We start from the raw sequence: 17,949 nt of genomic DNA, 5'->3' as shown, positions 1-17,949 counted from the left end.
ACAACAAATAAAAACTCTTCTCTTTTTTCCAGGTCCTGAGTTTGAGGCTTCTGGATGCCAGCGGTTCCATTTCATGCCTCGTTTTGTCCGATTCTTACCTGGTGAGACTCTTAAAAACCTACAATAATTTGTCTCCCTCTGCTGGTCAGCGCTGACACAGTTCTTAAAATGTGCTGAAAAGAAAAGAAAAAAGGGTCTCCAGTAAAGTCTCCTCCAAACATTTCTGCATACTGCCAGTGTTGATGTTTGTTCTCTGCAAAATGAAGGCTTGACTTCACAGCGCCTGAGCTGCTGCGTGGCTGCGTGGTATTCATCTTTGATACACATGATGGTGCTGGTGCACTGTGATATTGCCGCAGTGTTTGTTATGACAGCCTTGCCACCTACCTTCTTTCCATCAAAAAACAATTTCTCTCCCAGCTTTCCCAATTTAGTCCGCTACAAACACTTATCTGCCTCTTTTACAAAAGCAAAAAAAAGAAAAGAAAAATTGATGTTTCTGATGTGATCTGTGAAGAGAAAGAGTACGAGGAGACAGGGAGAGCATGATGACGGTGTGTTTGCAAGTTGCAGTGAGAGCGTGCGCATCTGTTGTTGTCTTAATGCTTTTCCAGGCCTGAGAGGGCAGTCTGTCTGTCCATGTGAAAACTCGTAAATGGAGGTCAATCAATTTTGCATGAGGATCTATTAAACCAGCTCTATCTGACTCGGTAGATTGCACGCCTGGCTGTATTCCTCTGCACATGCATTTGTGTGCTCATTCCCTCGTAATGCACTTTTGAATGTTATTCTATACGTGTGTCATGGTGAGCCTTCGCTTTATTGTGCAGCATCTGACCTTGTATCGGCTCCTCTGTTTATCCGTGCGTTTCCTGAACAATGCGATTGTGATGTATTGGGACATTTTCACACTGTGTAATATTGCCTCAAAACACCCAGAGTTGGCAGAGGCTAACCTGCGATAGGTTATTTTCATGATTCTCGCAAATGCCATTACTAGGAGGAGGCAGTGCTCCAGACATGTTTTTTTCATAGATTACTTTGCCTCATGTTCTATGATCAGGACAGAGTGACAGGTCTAAAAAAAATCAACAATAATAATTATATTTGAAAATAATAAAAAAACTTATGAAGCTTAAAAAGGTAAAGAAGTAAATATATATAAAATACAAAAAGCTAAAAAAAACCCAAAAACAAACAAAACAAACCCCAAATAATATAAATAATCATTAAAAAAATAATGATTATTTAAAAAATAATAGTAGCTGTCACATATATGTAAGTATGTAACTGGTTACATGCTTTTATTTCATATATATAATTTACTAACAACTACAAATTTCAGTCAGAGGATTATATTTGGTCGACATACGACATGACACCGGGTACCATAAGCACACACATGCACACATACAGGCACACACCAACACATGTGAGTGTGCTTCCATGAGCATACATGAATACTTCAGTACATTAATCTTAATTGTCATATCTGACGAGAGTCACTGGAAATAATTCGTGTTGTATATCTCACAAATTTTCCCTGTATTTCTTCAAAGATATGGACTTGGTTTCTAATTCTCATTGTTATTTTTTTAATTGCATATACTTACATGTCAAAGATAATTTGTGTAGCTTTAGTGGTTGAAACTCAGAAATGTAAGTTACATTATCCTTTAAACATAAACAATAGTACTCTTGACAGGTAACTCTGTTAGTTTTTATTCTTATACTGTCAATCTGTCAACAATCGTAAGCATTTAAGGGATGATGTCTGCATGGATTTAAAAACAGACTACTGCACCAGCAAAATCATTACTAAAAGTGTCCTGAAAAAGTCCTGCAAAATGACTTCTGGAAAAGAGCGGAAGCCCCAATTTATTTCTGGCCTCTATTTCTGTTTACAAATTGTCTCAGATGGTGGGAAGGAGGTGCTGTCCATGCATCAGGTGCTGCTCTACCTGCTGCGCAGCAGCAAGCCCCTGGTCCCCGAGGAGGAGATTGCAGACATGCTGCAGTGGGAGGAGCTGGAGTGGCAGAAATACGCGGAGGAGTGCAAGGGCATGATCGTCACCAACCCGGGCATGGTGAGGCCCCAGTTTCTCTGATACGACAGGGGGTGGCCTTGTCTGCTCTTTCAAGGGCATCCACCGCCACCCCCCCCCAACCCCGACACTGCAGGAATAAGGCTGTTCCTGTTAGCCTGTGACACGAGCAACCTCACCTATTATCCCCAAGGGCGTTTGCTGTCATCAACATTATTCGGGCCGAAGCTTTTATGTCACAATGAAGTTGGTTAACCTTCTTGTCTGGCCCATATTTTAAAGGATGTACAGTAATTGTGTCTGGGTAAAGGTGAAGATGTCATTGCTAGCTAAAAGGTTGCATATGAGCAGTGAATATGATTGTGTAACCTTTGGCGTGGGTGAGTTATCGAGTCAACCGCTCTTTCTGGCAGGACTGAATTGTTGCTGTCAGGGTTTCCAGATAGGTGGGTGTATAATAGTCTCTCATCCCTAGACTCAAGTTAAAGATTGGTCTGCCAGTCAAACAAAGGCTATTAAAAAGGTCATACATAGAGACTTACCTTGTTTAGTGAAAATAGAGCTCTCTGGAGCAACGGTCAATAATGGTCATCTTCTTTGTCACTCCTGGGTTTTATTTCTTGTAGTGGTTTGTTTGTTATAGTTAAAAGGGTATTTAGGGTGTTAACAGGTATCAGACACTTAAAATTAATGTTTATTCAAGTCTTAAGTCTTTTTCAAGATATTTTTTCACCAAATTTAAAAGTGATTTTTGGACAAAGTTACTTAATTAAGCAGTGCTAGTACTGAAAAGATGAGTGGTATAGGTTGAGTGAGATAATCTAAATATTGCCAATGGATAAGTGCAAATAAAGAAAAAACACCATATTAGGTTCACACTAAAGAGATTGACTCATTTTGACAAAAAAAGTAAAATATTGATAAAGCAAAGTAGATAAAATGTATTGTAATTGACGTTTCGATTATATTATTATATTATATAATATTATTGCAGCTGTTCCTCACACATGTTCGCTCAGAGCAGTCAAATTGTTTATAAGTGAAGCAGAGATTTTCTACTGGAGCCAATTTCTGCAAGTGATGAAAAACAAAAGAAAATCCTGCAAGTGATTATTATTATGATGAGAAAGTTCATTGAAATAATGAATAAGTATTTCAAAATACTGACAGACTTTTTCATTAATTCATTAATTAGTATCTCAAAATGACAAACTTTCTCAAATTCTTTAATTAGTATCTCAAAATGACAAACGTTCTCAGATTCATTAATAAGTATCTCAAAATGACAAACCCTCTTAAAATAATGACAAGTTTATTTCAAAATTAAGACTTTGTATTAAATAAAGAAAAACGTTCTCAAAACAATGACTATCTCAAAATTAAGACACAACTTCACAAAATACTTACTAACCTATACCATATCAAAACAGTGACTTAATACCTAGAATTTATTGAAAACAAACATTGTGATTCAGTCTGTGGTAATCACAAGCCTGTAATTTGCTGGAGAGTTCCTAAAAACACACTATAGTTGGTGCTCTATAATCAATAAAATGTTTTGTCAGAGCTGCGTGAACCAACTCAGTCCACACTCTCATTTAGTCGAAATCTCACCCGCTGTGACATGTCAAGGTCACACAAACTACTCCAAATGAAGGGGCCCGGTGCCAATCAAGCACACCACGCTCAAGTGATTATTTCACACAGTGGCACGGTCGACAAATGAGGGCACAGATGTCATCAACCTTCAAACAGCTACGGGGCATTAAAGTAAAGAAGCAGTGGGCGCTAAATGGCCTCGTATATATAAATTAGCATGTACAATCTATTTGCGTCTGGATTGTAAACAGGGCAATCATGGAGCCAATCAAACCTGATTATGTCGCTTTAGAGGCTAAATCAAAGATGTCTGGCGACCTCTTGCTCCCAAATCAAAGTTTGTATGCAGGCCGTGACGAGCGGGAGCGGCTAATGTCAAGGTGAGCCCGAGCCTCGAGCCATCTGCCGCGTCGCTTATCACGCCTTATGCTACAGCCCCCTCTTCCTCTGATCTCGAAAAAAAAACGGCTGACAGGCTAACTGTGATTTGGGAGCCGGCTGAGGACGTGTTGCTTGTCAATCTCCTCGCGGACAAGAGCGTCAGAAGTTAGCTCGCCAACCCTGACATCACTTTATCATTGTTGTGCGCCACGCTACAAGCCGAATCCGGGGCCTCATCTCATTACCGTGACGGACGACCCTCGCGGCGTGGATTATTTGTTATTTCACATATCGATAGCAGATGATTGAATGATGGCTGCCCTGTAGCTGTGTTCATACTGTAATGTGACTCACTGCACTGACTTCTTGTGCCCTAGAAACCCAGCTCGGTGCGTATCGACCAACTGGACAGGGAGCAGTTCAACCCAGACGTCATCACCTTCCCCATCATCGTTCATTTCGGGATCCGGCCTGCTCAGCTCAGCTACGCGGGAGACCCTCAGTAAGATCACATACATGTACACACACACACAGATCTCTCCCCCACCCACCGCGTGGCGTCTCCCTTGTTCCCTCATTCACCAGCGCTCTCCCAGGACGCCACGAGGGCAGAATCTCTCATGTCGCAGAAGGACGAGAGTATGTCGAAGAAGGGGGGGGTATAGATGGAAATATGGGGATGAGAAGGATGAGAAAACGAGTGGCGTGACATTTTCACATGCATCGTCACGGGTCCCCAGGTTTCCGCTGGGTGCCTCCGCCGTGGGAGCCGCCGCGGTTTATGTCTCGTGAATAGTAATGCCACACACGCCACGGGGCTGCAGCAGGGAATACTCCACTGTGCTGCTGCATAATTAACAAAAGCAGCGTATTAGATCATCAGAGTTCTCCGAGGCGTTCAGAGAGAGATGCGACAAACACAGAGCGCCAATCAGAAGTCAGCGCACAACTCTCTCAGTCTAAATTTAAACCTGTGGCTCTCTTACTCAACTCCCAATATCTGGTCTCAATCACAGCAGTCAGAAGGGAGGTGCAAGAGGAAAATGGTGGTGATGAAGACGCAAACAAGAGGATGATCATTAGGAAATCCATTTAGGCAGAACTAGTTTGCTTCTCCCCCCTGACTAATGTCCCCTCCCCCCCACCGCTACATTGTAGCCGCCTGTCCGCGGAGCTCTTTCATCCCCGTGCACCCTGCTGCCATGTCAAACTTCTCAAAGCGGCAGACAACGACAAATTTATGGATGGACTGGGACATCATTAGCCGATGCAGAAACGAGTAGTAAGAGACCGGCGGAAAGGATTTCCTACCACTGCTAATGATGCGTGTAGTGAGGGCAGGAGTCGGTGTTGATTGCAGCGGCGGCAATGCCACAGAGAGGGAGCCTTGGACACAGCAGCAGCATATATTAACTCAGGAGACTGAAGACGCTGTGTTGTCTCGTTTCGCCTCGCACTTGTCCGCCGGACGCATTTGCGCTGCCACTCGAGCTCCTCCAGCTCCATCACGACAGCTGAGGCAAGAATGATGACATGTCAGAGAGGTCAGGCGATGTAAAGAGAAGAGAGCAGGATGGAAGGAGCGGGGCAGACGAGAGACAAGAGGGACGGAACATGAAAGGAACATGATGGACGGACTGTGGGAGGGGAAAACAGAAAAAGTACATGAATTGCATGCAGAAACAAAAAGCAAAAATAGAGTATAAGAGACAGAGAAACTGCAAGAAAGGAGGTTGAGACTTGGAGACATGGAGGGCTGGAAACCTTTTTTTCAAGTTCCTTATTGATACCATGCAACCCTGAGAATTTGCTCATATTGATACCGATCACTCCCTCAGTAAACAGCTAAGCTGTCAATAATACATTTGTATGGATGCACTTTGCTTTTTAACACAGGCATCTACAAAACATCATGCTCAAAGTGTGACGAAAATATTCTGCTCCCCTAAAAGAGGCATTGCACACCCCACAACAGAGCTGAGCTATGCAATACTTCTGCTTCTTTTTATTTCAACGTTTTCACACACAACCTTCAGCAGCATTCAAACATTCAAAACATCCAAAATGATTTGGAAAGTACAGCTTTGTGCAAATCTGAGTATTTAGATTTACAAAGGAATTACACTTCCAGTGTAATGCCAGCTTTTTACTGAACTTTTTATGCGAATGTACAAAAACAGAACACACAACCAAATGAACATAAAGACATTTCAATCATGTAAAAAGGAAAAATAAAAAGATAAATGATTGAAGAAAGTATATCAAAAGATAAATAATTAAATAAAATAGAATGAACACATAAATAGGTGGTTAAAAAAAGAGAAAAAGGGGGTGCAGAAAAATTTTCAGTGATGGATTGTGTGATGTAGGGTTGTTATAAAACTCAGTTTGGGCTCTCTTAACCCTTTAAAACCTGGATTGAGTACAGATTTCTTGTGTTGCGGTCCGACGCCTTTCTTAAATATTTAAACCTTTGAATCGTGAGGAAATTGGTTCGATATCTTTCATACACATAGGAAAAAACACAGCCGGGAATGTGGTGTGAAATGTCCCGCAAATTGCAAAAAATTTAATAAAATATGACAAGAAAATGACATGAAATTTGCAACAAAAAAAAAAGAGGGAGAGAATTACTTGAAAATTAATAAATAACTAAGAAAAATTACCAAGAAAACAATAGTTGGTTGGTTAACAATAGTAAGTTTAGTTATTTACAGGACTTATTATTTTTATTTTATTTGAGCACTTTTTTCAGTTCACTTCCTGTTTTTGAAATAAATTTCTTGTCACTTTTTTACTAGTTTCTTGCTTACTTTTGGGCCTTTTCCTTTTTCTTTTTAGTTGCTTATTGCATGCTCTTCATGTTCTTGAAGGAAATCAGGCCACTTTTGCACAGGTTTTTAAGGGTAAAGATGGAAAAGGAGGAGAAACTGTTTAATTCTGCGTGTATCTGATTCACCAACCAGCGATATTTTAGTGGAAAATTATACTTCTTTTAAACACAGTCCAATACTCATTCCTTGAGTGTACTCCCACTAAAATAGCCCGGCTAACCCACAGAGGCTGATAGCAAGTTGATGTTATATTGATGCCAAATTGACAAGAATACTGTCAACATAGGTCACCTTTTATCTTGTGTATCTAGAGTTGTGTTTTTTTGCAGACACATGAGGAATTGTTAAAATGCCACATTTCTTAAAAGGAGTTTGGCCTAATACTCAAGAGCAATCTAGTTGTTGTCTTGCAAATGTGACCCTGCAACATCTTTGCAAAATCTAGAGTTTGACTAAAAACTCATATTGTCTTCAGATGTGAGAGGAAGTCAGATTTTAGTCTTTTAAAAGTCTTTTCAATATAATGCAACACTCAATCTTGCCTTTACTTCAATGTCAGCAAATAACAAGTTGCAATGTAAAATATAACATAAATAACTGCAGTATAAAAGTTCAGTTCGTGTGAAGTTTAGACAATTATTTATGCGATACTTTAAGCTTATGAATTGAATAAAATCGTATTTTTCTTGTTTTACAATATACCATCCAATGATTTTGTTCTGTATGTTCTGAGTTTCTGCAGCACGTCCCCACAAAGAGTCAGAAAGCTCTTTTCAGACAGACACATCGATGTGCTGTCAGTCTAACACGTTGTCTCTTGAATACGCCACACAGCGTCTTTTCTGTAAGAGTAATGGCAATCTTTCAGGACTGCACCAAATAGCATTTCATTAACACAAACTGTAACACGTGTTTGAATTGAACGCTCTCACGTTCACGCCTCAGTGACACATATGGTTGCAGACTGACAGGGTCGCTCTTGTCTCTCACGAGCCTGAAGTTGAGCACATAATTTACATAGTTAGCCCTGATTGGGCGGATATTTATATATATATTTTTTCTCTTTCTGACACTGCCACTCTGCTGACACACAGTGAAATAGTTCATCTCCTGAGTGCTGTGTTTCCATGAGTCTTTTTTTCTTTTTTAAGCCCTGGTAGCTTACGTTTTTAACATACTTGACAGGAGTAGAAAACGTGTGTCTCATTTTCACGAGGGAAGCAAAATTAGCATGATTGGCTGTTGTTGGGTTGTTTCTCGCTGCGTCAGAGCATATTCTGATAAAACTGGACCTTTCTGAACTTCCTGCTCCGTGCTGCTGGGCACTTTGGAGTGCATTCAATCTCTGTGAATTGTATCCTGTCATGTTTTTAGTGTTTAAAAGGCTACAGTTGCACAAAAGTAAAATAACAAGAGAGACAGAGAGAGATCTTAAAGGGACTGTTCACCCCAAAACCAAAAATATGTATTTTTCCTCTTATCTCTAGTGCTATTTATCAATCTAGATAGTTTTGGTGTGAGTTGTAGAGTGTTAAATATCGACCGTATAAATGTCTGCTTTCTCTCATAATATATAGTTTCATATATAATGAAACTAGATGGTACTCTGCTTATGGTGCTCAAAGTGCCAAAAAATACATTTGGAAAACATAACAGCAATGTCTCTTTTCAGAAATCATGACCCGCCTACTCAAAATAATCCACGAATCTTGTAGTGAGCAGTTTCATATAGGAACTATTTTCTTTCTTTTGAACTACATCCTCAAACCGCATCACGTTGGTCTTCCAGGATCCGGCTAGCTAATGTTGCAGCTCAGCCTAGAAGGACCAACACCACACTAAATCAATCTACAGTGATAACTAGTACTATAGGTAAAACAAAAAAATGTCTTTTTTTGATCTGAAGTGAACTGTCCCTTTAAATCTGTCCTCAGTATACTTTAAAGAACACTGTAATGAATTGTCCCTTGTCATTTATTGTAATTGTCTCACGCACAGTTGGATTTTTACAGTATGAGCCAATTTGAAGATCAATCATAAGTCTATAAAGATGTTTTTTTCTCTTCACTGTGTAGAAAAACACAATATTATACCTTTAGTTTCCCTAATTTCTCAGTTTTCGAACTGTTACTTGTTAAAAAAAGAAGTTTTTGTCATGTATGTAAGCAGCAGAAGTGAAATGAAACTCACAACATCGCTTCTCAGTTTTAATGATGCTGTAAGAAACAAAGTGTAGGATTTAGTGGCATCTAGTGGTGACGTTTCAAATTGCAGAAAACTGAGTACAACTACCCAAAAAAAATCAAAGACTAAAGAATTTTCCTCACAATTTAGTGGTATTTACTTTTTAATTTGTCTGAGATAAAAAGCAGTCTGGCTCTATAATTAATGACTTCTGTGAAACTTCACACTTTGTAAAGTAATCCAGAAGGCTGGATTGGACCCTTTGGTTTGGTTAGACTTTTAACCATTTAAAACTTGAGCAAATTGGCATGATTTCTTTTAGAAACACGGGAAGAAGGCCATGAGCAAAAATTAATTTATTTTTTAGGAAAATGTGCAAAAAAATAACCTGAAATTTAGAATAAAAAAATTTTAATAAAATTAAGAAAGTCTTGTTGTCAAAAACAAAAGAGGGAATGACTTCAAAAAAATGCTTAAAAACAATGATAATTCTTATTCAATAACATTATTTTCAATATATATAAATATTTTTTAAAACGTCTCGACATTTTTAAATTTTTTTTCTAAATCTATTAATTTCTTGTAATTTCCTTATGCTTTTGAAAGTAATCTTAACAATTTACTGAAGTTTCAAAGGGTTAAATTCTAGTGAAAGGCGTCTGAATGCAGCACAAGAAAAGTGATCCAGGTTTCAAAGGGTTAAGAATCAGCTGATTAGCGTGCTCACAATTGTCATATATGCAAACAAAAAGACAAACAGTCATTTAACTGCAAAACAAGTTTATAATTTGCGATCAGTATTTTCTAACTCGCCGCCGTTCTTTCGCCGCCTCACCCACCTGGTGCCAAATATCGCCAAGTACAGCACTTCAATCTGGTAATGGTCCTGTCATGTTTGAGTAGAGCCATTACCGAATGCCAAAAAGCCAGTGCTTCAGCAGATAGATGAAGCCAGCAGTGCTACAGATACCGTGCCTGAAAAGAGGAAGGGGGGGGGGGGACCAAAAGAGGCAGCATATGCTAATGAAAGCATGTGCAGGGAGTGGCGAGAGCGGCGGCACTGCTGCCCCGAGAGCACACAGCGGATCCGTGGAAAGGTCATTGGAGCGGATTGGGGACGAGGGGGCCTCCCAGGCTGGATAGACTTTCTCTCTCTCTCCGTCTCGCTCTCTCGTACTTCCCTCACCGTCTCTCGTCCGCCCGGGCTGCCTCAGTGCGGAGGTGGTGGTGAGCTGATAATCGGGGCGGTAAAGCCGTCTCATTCCCTCGTCTCAGTCTCTAATGAAGTCCCCACTATTAAAGCTCTATAATTCTTCTATTCCACCCTCATTTCTACTTCCTTCCTTGCTCCCTTCTTCCTTCTCCTTTCTGCCTTTCTCTCTGTCAATGCACCATCCTTTCCCCCGCACCACCTCACCCCTCCATCCCACCAATCATAATTGAATAACTCTGGGTAAATGAGGAGAAAGTCTCCTGAATGGGAGCAGAACGGTCACACTCGGCCCTCAGTGCATCAATCAGGAGGTCTGATTGAAAAGAGAGAGAGAGAGTGGGGGGAAGGAGGGGGGGAAAGGGTAGGTGGTTAGTATGGTGGCTTCATGTCACCTTGCCGATAACTCCCTGCCTCTTTTCAGATGCAAATGAGAGCAAAGACAATGGAGGTTTTATAGAAAATGAGAATGAGGAGGTTGTGAGATGGATCTCGAGCCGTGCGTCAGACGTTACAGCGTTTCACAAGAAAAGGAGGTGAAATCGTTAGTGTGTGTGCCCTCACAGTTCAAACAGTGGACATCAGAAACACAGAGAATCTTCTGTGTCCATGAGCAGCTAATGCAATAACGGCCGCAGGCAACTGTTAAATTATGTTTAATACCGGGCCAAGCTGCGGATGAAATATTGATGTGTTGTTGCAAAGCAGCAGAGTGAAGGGGGGAGATCGACTGCTGTCAGCACTGACACCTCCTCATTTGCTGTCTGCAGGTACCAGAAGCTGTGGAAGAGCTATGTGAAACTACGCCACCTGCTGGCCAACAGCCCCAAGGTCAAGCAGATTGACAAGCAGAAGCTGACACAGAGAGAGGTGGGTTGAAAGAACACAAATTCTCTTTTTTTTTGTCACATTCCTATTTTGTCATGTGGCCCCGCACTTGTTATGTGCATGCGGGGAGCAGTGTGCTTTCAATTTAAATATTTCTGGAGCTCATTTCCTGCAGATATGAAAGGTTATGCTGAAACACTGGCCCCATTTGCACACTCTGCAGAAATAAGAGTAAAAACTATTACTATTATTCCTGCTGTGCGCACTGATTCTAACGCCGCTTATCTGGAACTCGCTGCTGGTAGTCAGAGCTAATGCCCGAAAGTAACAAGGATGCTGTTTCACTAAACAAAAAGTGAGACAGGCAGAACATACAAAGGCAACATTATTTTCTGGTATTGCTGATTTTTGCAAAGAGCACAGCCTCACTTTCACGCTATGAATGATTTTCCACAACAGAGGAATATTTAAATATTGCATGAATACCATGTGCATAAGACCAGATACAGGTTATTGTATAGTATTTGTTTAATTCATGCTCCTGTCTCCTGTTAATTATTAACCAAACCTTTATTGAGAGAGTATAAACGAGTTTTATCCGGGATTCTGTTTAGATGTAGGCATTTTGAGCATGATGTTTGACAGATTGCATCATCTGTAACTCGAGCTGGATCAGTGTAAACATTTTCGAACCTGTTTGATATGAAGCCAAACACCGGACTATAACGGTACGCCAAATTTTGCACCCGACTTATAACAAAATATCAGGTGGCCTTCTGATAACAGCCTGTTGGGCTTCTAATTGGCCAAATTCTTCTCTTTTTTTGCATAGTTTTGTCTGTTTGGTATGTTCTTATTTTTGCATTTCTATTAGATTTATTTCTTTATAACACTGTGGACAGGACTTTTTTTGTTAGAACAGAGGGAAAAACCCAATTTTCAAAAAGACCCGTGTGTGTGTGTGTGTGGGCTAAGCCTCAAACTGCTGTAACTGCTCTCCTGAGTTGAGTGTGAAGGTCGAACCACCACCAGAGACCGAGAACAAAAAAAAAAAAAGGTCCAGGTTTGGTGAAGTAATGACCATGTAGCCACAGGGAATCACCAGTGCTGTGTGTGGCCTGAGGTAGCTGAGCACACACTTTGTCTCGCCGTATCTGTCCTGAAGGGACTGCTGTAACTTCTCTACAGTAGATACAGCGTCTCCACTGTCTGAGGCTGCGAGTGTGTGTATTCTTCTGCTCTGTTTGATACACTCTGAATCAATAATGAGTAAGAACTCAGCTCAATTAGCTTGTTTCCCAGGTAGCTCGGCAAAAGCTCTCTGGCTAACAGGCCCTGACAATCCTACTGTCAACCTGCACTGGAGCAATTAGTGAACCCAAACACATGCACACTCACACACTGGGTCCATCAGGCTCCAGCACGAGCATTAGCCATGTCAGTGTGTCTTCAGCGCAGTGGCAGCAGTGTGGCAACGCTGCCTATTTAATGCCCAAGGGAACTCAGGCTTCCTGTGTAAACGCTCTTTCAGTCGAACACTTAACGTCTGTTTTTCTGACATTTTCTACCATTAAGAATCACACTGGCAGAGGTGTTCACAGCAGTGTTGCTCCAGCTGGCTCTTTGATTCCTGCAAGCTCAGGCTGGAGTCCACAGAGCTGCAGAACAGAGGTGTGGCTGAAACTGGCCTTCACACCAGGGTGCACGTCTCTGCACCCGTTTCCAGATCTCATGCTGAGAGCATGCAGGGGCGCGCGCGTGTGTGTGTGTGTGTGTGTGTGTGTGTGTGTGTGTGTGTGTGTGTGTGTGTGTGTGTGTGTGTGTGTGTGTGTGTGTGAGAGAGAGAGAGAGAGAGAGAGAGAGAGAGAGAGAGAGAGAGAACTGGTGTGGCGTTGAGTGACATGCAGACTTTCTGAGTGTGTTACCCAGATGGATTTCAGGGATCCGAACCAACTTTGACCATAAGTTGCACTGGTCTTTCACGACAGGAGAACCACTTAACCCCTTGAAACCTGGGTAAAATGGCTTGATTTCTTTTAAAAGAAATGGAATGAGGCAATGGGCAACTTAGGAAGAAATGACCCAGAAACTTAGCAAGAAATTAGTAAAAGAAATACCAGAAAATTACCTAAAAAATAGCAAAGAAAACCAAAAACAAAACATAAATAGGTATATTACTTGAAAAAAAACTGCTTATAATTAGAATAATTCTTTAAAATGATGAAAATGTATAACAGATAATTATTGACGTTTTTCCTTTAGAAAACAAAAACAAAAAAAACGTATAAATCTACTAATTCTTTGAAACGTGCAGGATATTTCCTATCAAATCATGTTTTTCCTCAGTTTTGAAATAAATCAAACCACTTTGCTCAGAGTTCAAGGGATTAAAAACTTGTGAAAGGCATCTAAATGCCGCACAAGAGAAGTTGCGTATCAAGGTTTCAGAAGGTTAAACCGACATTCGATGCAACACATTCATTTATTTCAGTCTGAACTGTTACTGATAAATGCGTTGGTGATAAAAAGACAATCTACAGAAATAACAATGTGCTGCCTGTCTAAGTGCCACTAATATAGGTGCAATACAACTTTAGCTGGTTTGACCTCAGAGATTTGAGTGATAGCTGGCTTGACTGCGGTCTTTTTCTCAATCATACACACTGTGCATGAATACGGCATATTATTTAAACTTTAAATGCCAAGTTTCGTTCTTCATGACCGAGTAAATGTTCATTATTTAAAAACAACAAATAAACAACAAATGAATGAAATCAATAACTCCTCGTTGATTAGGCAGGTGGGCCGCTCCCCCCAACATTATGGTAGGGGAAACACTTTTCACAGACTGTCTGTGTGTTTTGTCCAGATGGATCTTTTGTGAGTCTCTCAGCCAAACACATGACTTGGCCTCAAACATGCAGACTGTTATTGTCTTCAGAAAACACTCCAACTCCTTTCACTCTTTCTCTGATGTTTTTTGGATGACTTTGCATTCAAAATATAACAATTAAACTTAAATGTTCATTGTTTTAATTCCATTTTCTGCATAATATAACCAACAAAGACAGGAAAAAACACAGGTTATAAAACATTTATGTCACTGCAGTGAAAATGAATGTGACTTTATTATCTCCTGTCTCTAATTTGAATAAGTATTCAGCCCCGAGTCAGTACTTTGGCAGTGAATTTAGCTCCGAGTCTTCTCTATCAGCTCGGCATATGTGGATTTGGGGATTTGCTCTGATTCTTCCTCGCAGATTTGGCCGAGCTCAGACGAGCTGTATGAGGAGCATCTTTGAAAAGCTATCTCCAACTCATTCCACAGATTTTCCGTTGGTTTCCAGTCTGGGCTTCAGCTGGGCCACACGAGAACTTAACACTGTTTTTCTCAGTCTGCTCCAGCGCTGACTGGGACGTGTTTATGAGGATCATTGTCCCGCTGCAACATAAACTGGCCCAATCTGAAGATTTTGGCGCTCAAACATGGTCCTTGACAAAAATCTTCATTTATTTCCATCCCTAGTGGAAGTTTTAGGAAGCAATCAATAAAAAAACATCCTTTAGGCAAAAATACAGAGAATCAAATGAAGCAGGGATGCACTGATTGTAAAAATCTGGGCTGATACCGATGTTTAAAATAACATACTGGCTGATAACAATATTTTTTTAAATTATTTTTTATTTCCCCTTTTGTGCCAAGGAAATCTAATTATAAAAATAACTCATTCAGTCCTTTATTATATAAATTTCAACCTTGATTACAACCTTTTTTCACATAAATAATGTCTTTAAACTTAGATTTAAAGGCCTTTTTACTGTATTTAACATATCATAATTCCCTTTTTTAGTATCCATATTCAATTGCTGTAAATTTATTATTTGAACACTTGCTAATACCATCATAATCAGGGTTGATTTTTTTTTTTTTTTACACCAGCTGATGTGGCTAGTGGATTTCAAAATCTAACAGCTACTCATTAGTTTCCCATCTTTTTTTTGACTGGTGAATGAAGCAGATCTACCAGCAGCTTAAACATAAATATAAATAAAATTTACCAGCATTTGGCTGATGACTGGTGCTTATTTCCAGTACTGAAGAGAGGTTTATTCTTAGCAACTGTTTGGTACATTTTATGCACTTTGCACTCTTCATCTTCACTGTTCATGCATAGGGCATTTTGGCATGATTATGTATTTTTGTTTAATCTGAAAGTATGTGAAATACCATCCGTGCAAGCGTAAAAAATTGAAATGTTTCCATTAGGCATATTTTATATTCGCATTTTCAATTTGCACAGTTTGAGGGTTAATGTAAACAACAGAATGAACTGAAGTTATCTAAATGAACTTGCAAAAGCAGTAAGTGAGCGAGGGAGCTTACATGCAGCAGATGTACTCTCGCCTTCCTCGGGCAGTGAGTTTCAGACAGCGTCTTTGGTGTTTGACCTCAACCTGATCCAAAACACAAACACTCCTCTTAGCTGAAGGATGTGATGATAAAAGTCAAATGGGCCGTGACTTGTCTGTTTGACCAGCAGAAAGTTGGTCTCCACGCCTCCTCGTCCTGGTCAATTATTTATTTTTTGTACTTCTGTCCATTCCCCGACCCTGTAGAAAGCCTTGCATAATAAACTATTTACATATTCACACTTTGCTGTGATTACTGCTTTCCATATATACAGTGGCTGGCTGTCCGTGGAAAGATTTGTTGTGTGTGTGTGTGTGTGTGTGTGTGCGTGCGTGTGCGTGCGTGCGCGCAAGTGCCGCGTGTGGGTGAGCGTGTTCACTTTGATGCACAGTTCAAAGTAGGATGGCATTATTTATTCATGCCTTTGTTGTTCTTATTTCCTCTGCGAGTCAAAAATTCCTGGCGTTCCATTTTAGGCAGATCACGGCGAACTCAGACGGAGTCGATAATTCTCAGTTGAATGAAACACATGCGTGCGCACACACTTTAGGAGGTGCAGTCTGTCAATACATCTTCCATCTTGGTTGTTATTTGTCGGGCCCTTTTGTCTCAGACTCACCCCCTCCCTACTGAATTTCCAGTTATTTGCTGTGGGGCTGACATGATGCTGTGTGTGTGTGTCTGTAATGATTCCTGCTGCTGATGGAGGTACCTCTAGGCTTTGTGTGGCGGTCCCTAATGGGCAGCCAGGTGCCTTGGCTCTTGGTGACTGGGACTGAAGCCTTTGTGTCAGCCTTCCCACACCCAGTACCACCACCACAACTGCCCACAGCCACATTGCTGACCCATTGCAGCGCCTCAATTAGCCAGAACTAGCAGAGCTGTCACTGGCCCTGTTGCTCCTGTCCACTGCTTTTCTGTATTTATGTCATGCTATGGAGGTTTCAGTTTATTGCATGTGCCAGCCTATCTGTTAGGGGAACAGGAGTGAAGGAAGGGAAGAAGGGGGAGTGAGGTGCAGGGCGGGGTTGGGAGGATGGGAGCTGTCCCCGAAGGCTGTGCTCCAGCAGATCAATAATTGACTGGCTGATTGTTTGGCAGGAAGCTCTTCAGAAGATCCGTCAGAAGAACACTATGCGCCGTGAGGTGACAGTGGAGCTCAGCAGTCAGGGCTTCTGGAAGACTGGCATCCGCTCCGACGTCTGTCAGGTAACACTCGTCAACTGACACATGCATTCACGCCGCGGCACATGCTCATGGATCTAACACGTGAAAAGCCAACATTCAGATGTTCAGACACAGATCCACATGCAGTCGCACAAACACACGCACTGTTTGACATTTATATAACCTTTATGTAACAATGAAACCCTGTTTCTAAAGTGATACAAAGTGCTTTGTTACTAGAAAAAAGTGTAAATACAATGCAGTGACAGAACGCAGACAAGAACACAAGCAATAATATCAATTTCAGTCAGAAACCCTTTAATAAAAATAGCTTTTTAAACATGAGAAATTCTGCTTGATTTCTTCTAAAAGTGTTTGAAGAAGAAGGAAAAAAAGCAAAAAAAAAAAATGAAACAATCAATAATTACCAAGAAATGTGTAAAAAGTACAAAAAAATAACCTTAAAATTACAAAAAAGGCAACAAAGGAGAAAAAACACAAGGCAAACAAGATGAGGAAAGAGTGCCTTGAAAATTATGATAATTAAATGTGCAATTATGATAATTATAAACATAGTTTGTTAGTAGCTTTTTTCTTTTTTTCAATTTTTTAAATAATTTTCTCAATCTACTAATTTCTTGCAATTCATGGAACATTTCTTACCAAGCACTCATTGCCTTTTTCCCCCGTGTTTTTGAAAGAAATCAAACCAATTTGCTCAGGTTTAAAAGGTTTCAATACTTATAAGAGATGCCTGAAATCATCACACGAAAAGTGATGTTCTAAAGTTTTAAATGTGGTAGGACAGCAAATAAGGATTAATTTTATAATCTTTTCTTTTAAGAAAATCGAGAAAAATGCTATTCATAAGTTTCCACAACCAAAAGAAATGTCTTTTTTTTTTTTATTTGAAGACAGCAGTTCAGACCCCAAAATATTCAGCTTAAAATGACATACAGATTGGTGACGATTAAAGGAAACCCCTGAAAACACGACTGCAGATGCTTCCACAGGTGCACTGCATGGTACAATTAAGCAGTTAACATGCAATCATGTGCCGTGGCATCTATAAAAATGCAAAACAGGTCTGGTATTCTGAATTTTTTTTTTTTTATTTTTGTGAGATTTCGGAGTAGTGTTTTCGACAGCGCTCTCCAGCGCCATCATCAAAATACCAAATGATGGAATATCTCTTAGCAGAATGATGTTCATCCTTCGAGTAGAGCTCCACAGACTTGAAGAATCAGTGCAAAGTCGTACTGAAGTTCTGGTGACACGTGGAGACCCGAC

At 40.4% G+C, this 17,949-nt stretch overlaps 1 protein-coding gene across 1 annotated transcript in view; it reads left to right on the top strand.

The window, feature by feature from the left end:
• Positions 1-17,949, top strand: part of drosha (drosha ribonuclease III) — a 117,519-nt gene that overhangs the window by 14,981 nt on the left and 84,589 nt on the right. Inside the window, exons 12-16 of the mRNA XM_042510485.2 lie at positions 33-101; positions 1,918-2,087; positions 4,403-4,527; positions 11,024-11,123; positions 16,594-16,701. Of these exons, the coding sequence (XP_042366419.1) occupies positions 33-101; positions 1,918-2,087; positions 4,403-4,527; positions 11,024-11,123; positions 16,594-16,701 (572 nt within the window). The remainder of the gene's footprint in view (positions 1-32; positions 102-1,917; positions 2,088-4,402; positions 4,528-11,023; positions 11,124-16,593; positions 16,702-17,949) is intronic.

This window comes from Plectropomus leopardus, chromosome 21 (assembly GCF_026936395.1).
Source record: "Plectropomus leopardus strain MGB_pleo_1.0 chromosome 21, ASM2693639v1, whole genome shotgun sequence".
Taxonomy (NCBI): domain Eukaryota; kingdom Metazoa; phylum Chordata; class Actinopteri; order Perciformes; family Serranidae; genus Plectropomus; species Plectropomus leopardus.
This window is presented reverse-complemented; position numbering and strand designations above follow the sequence as displayed.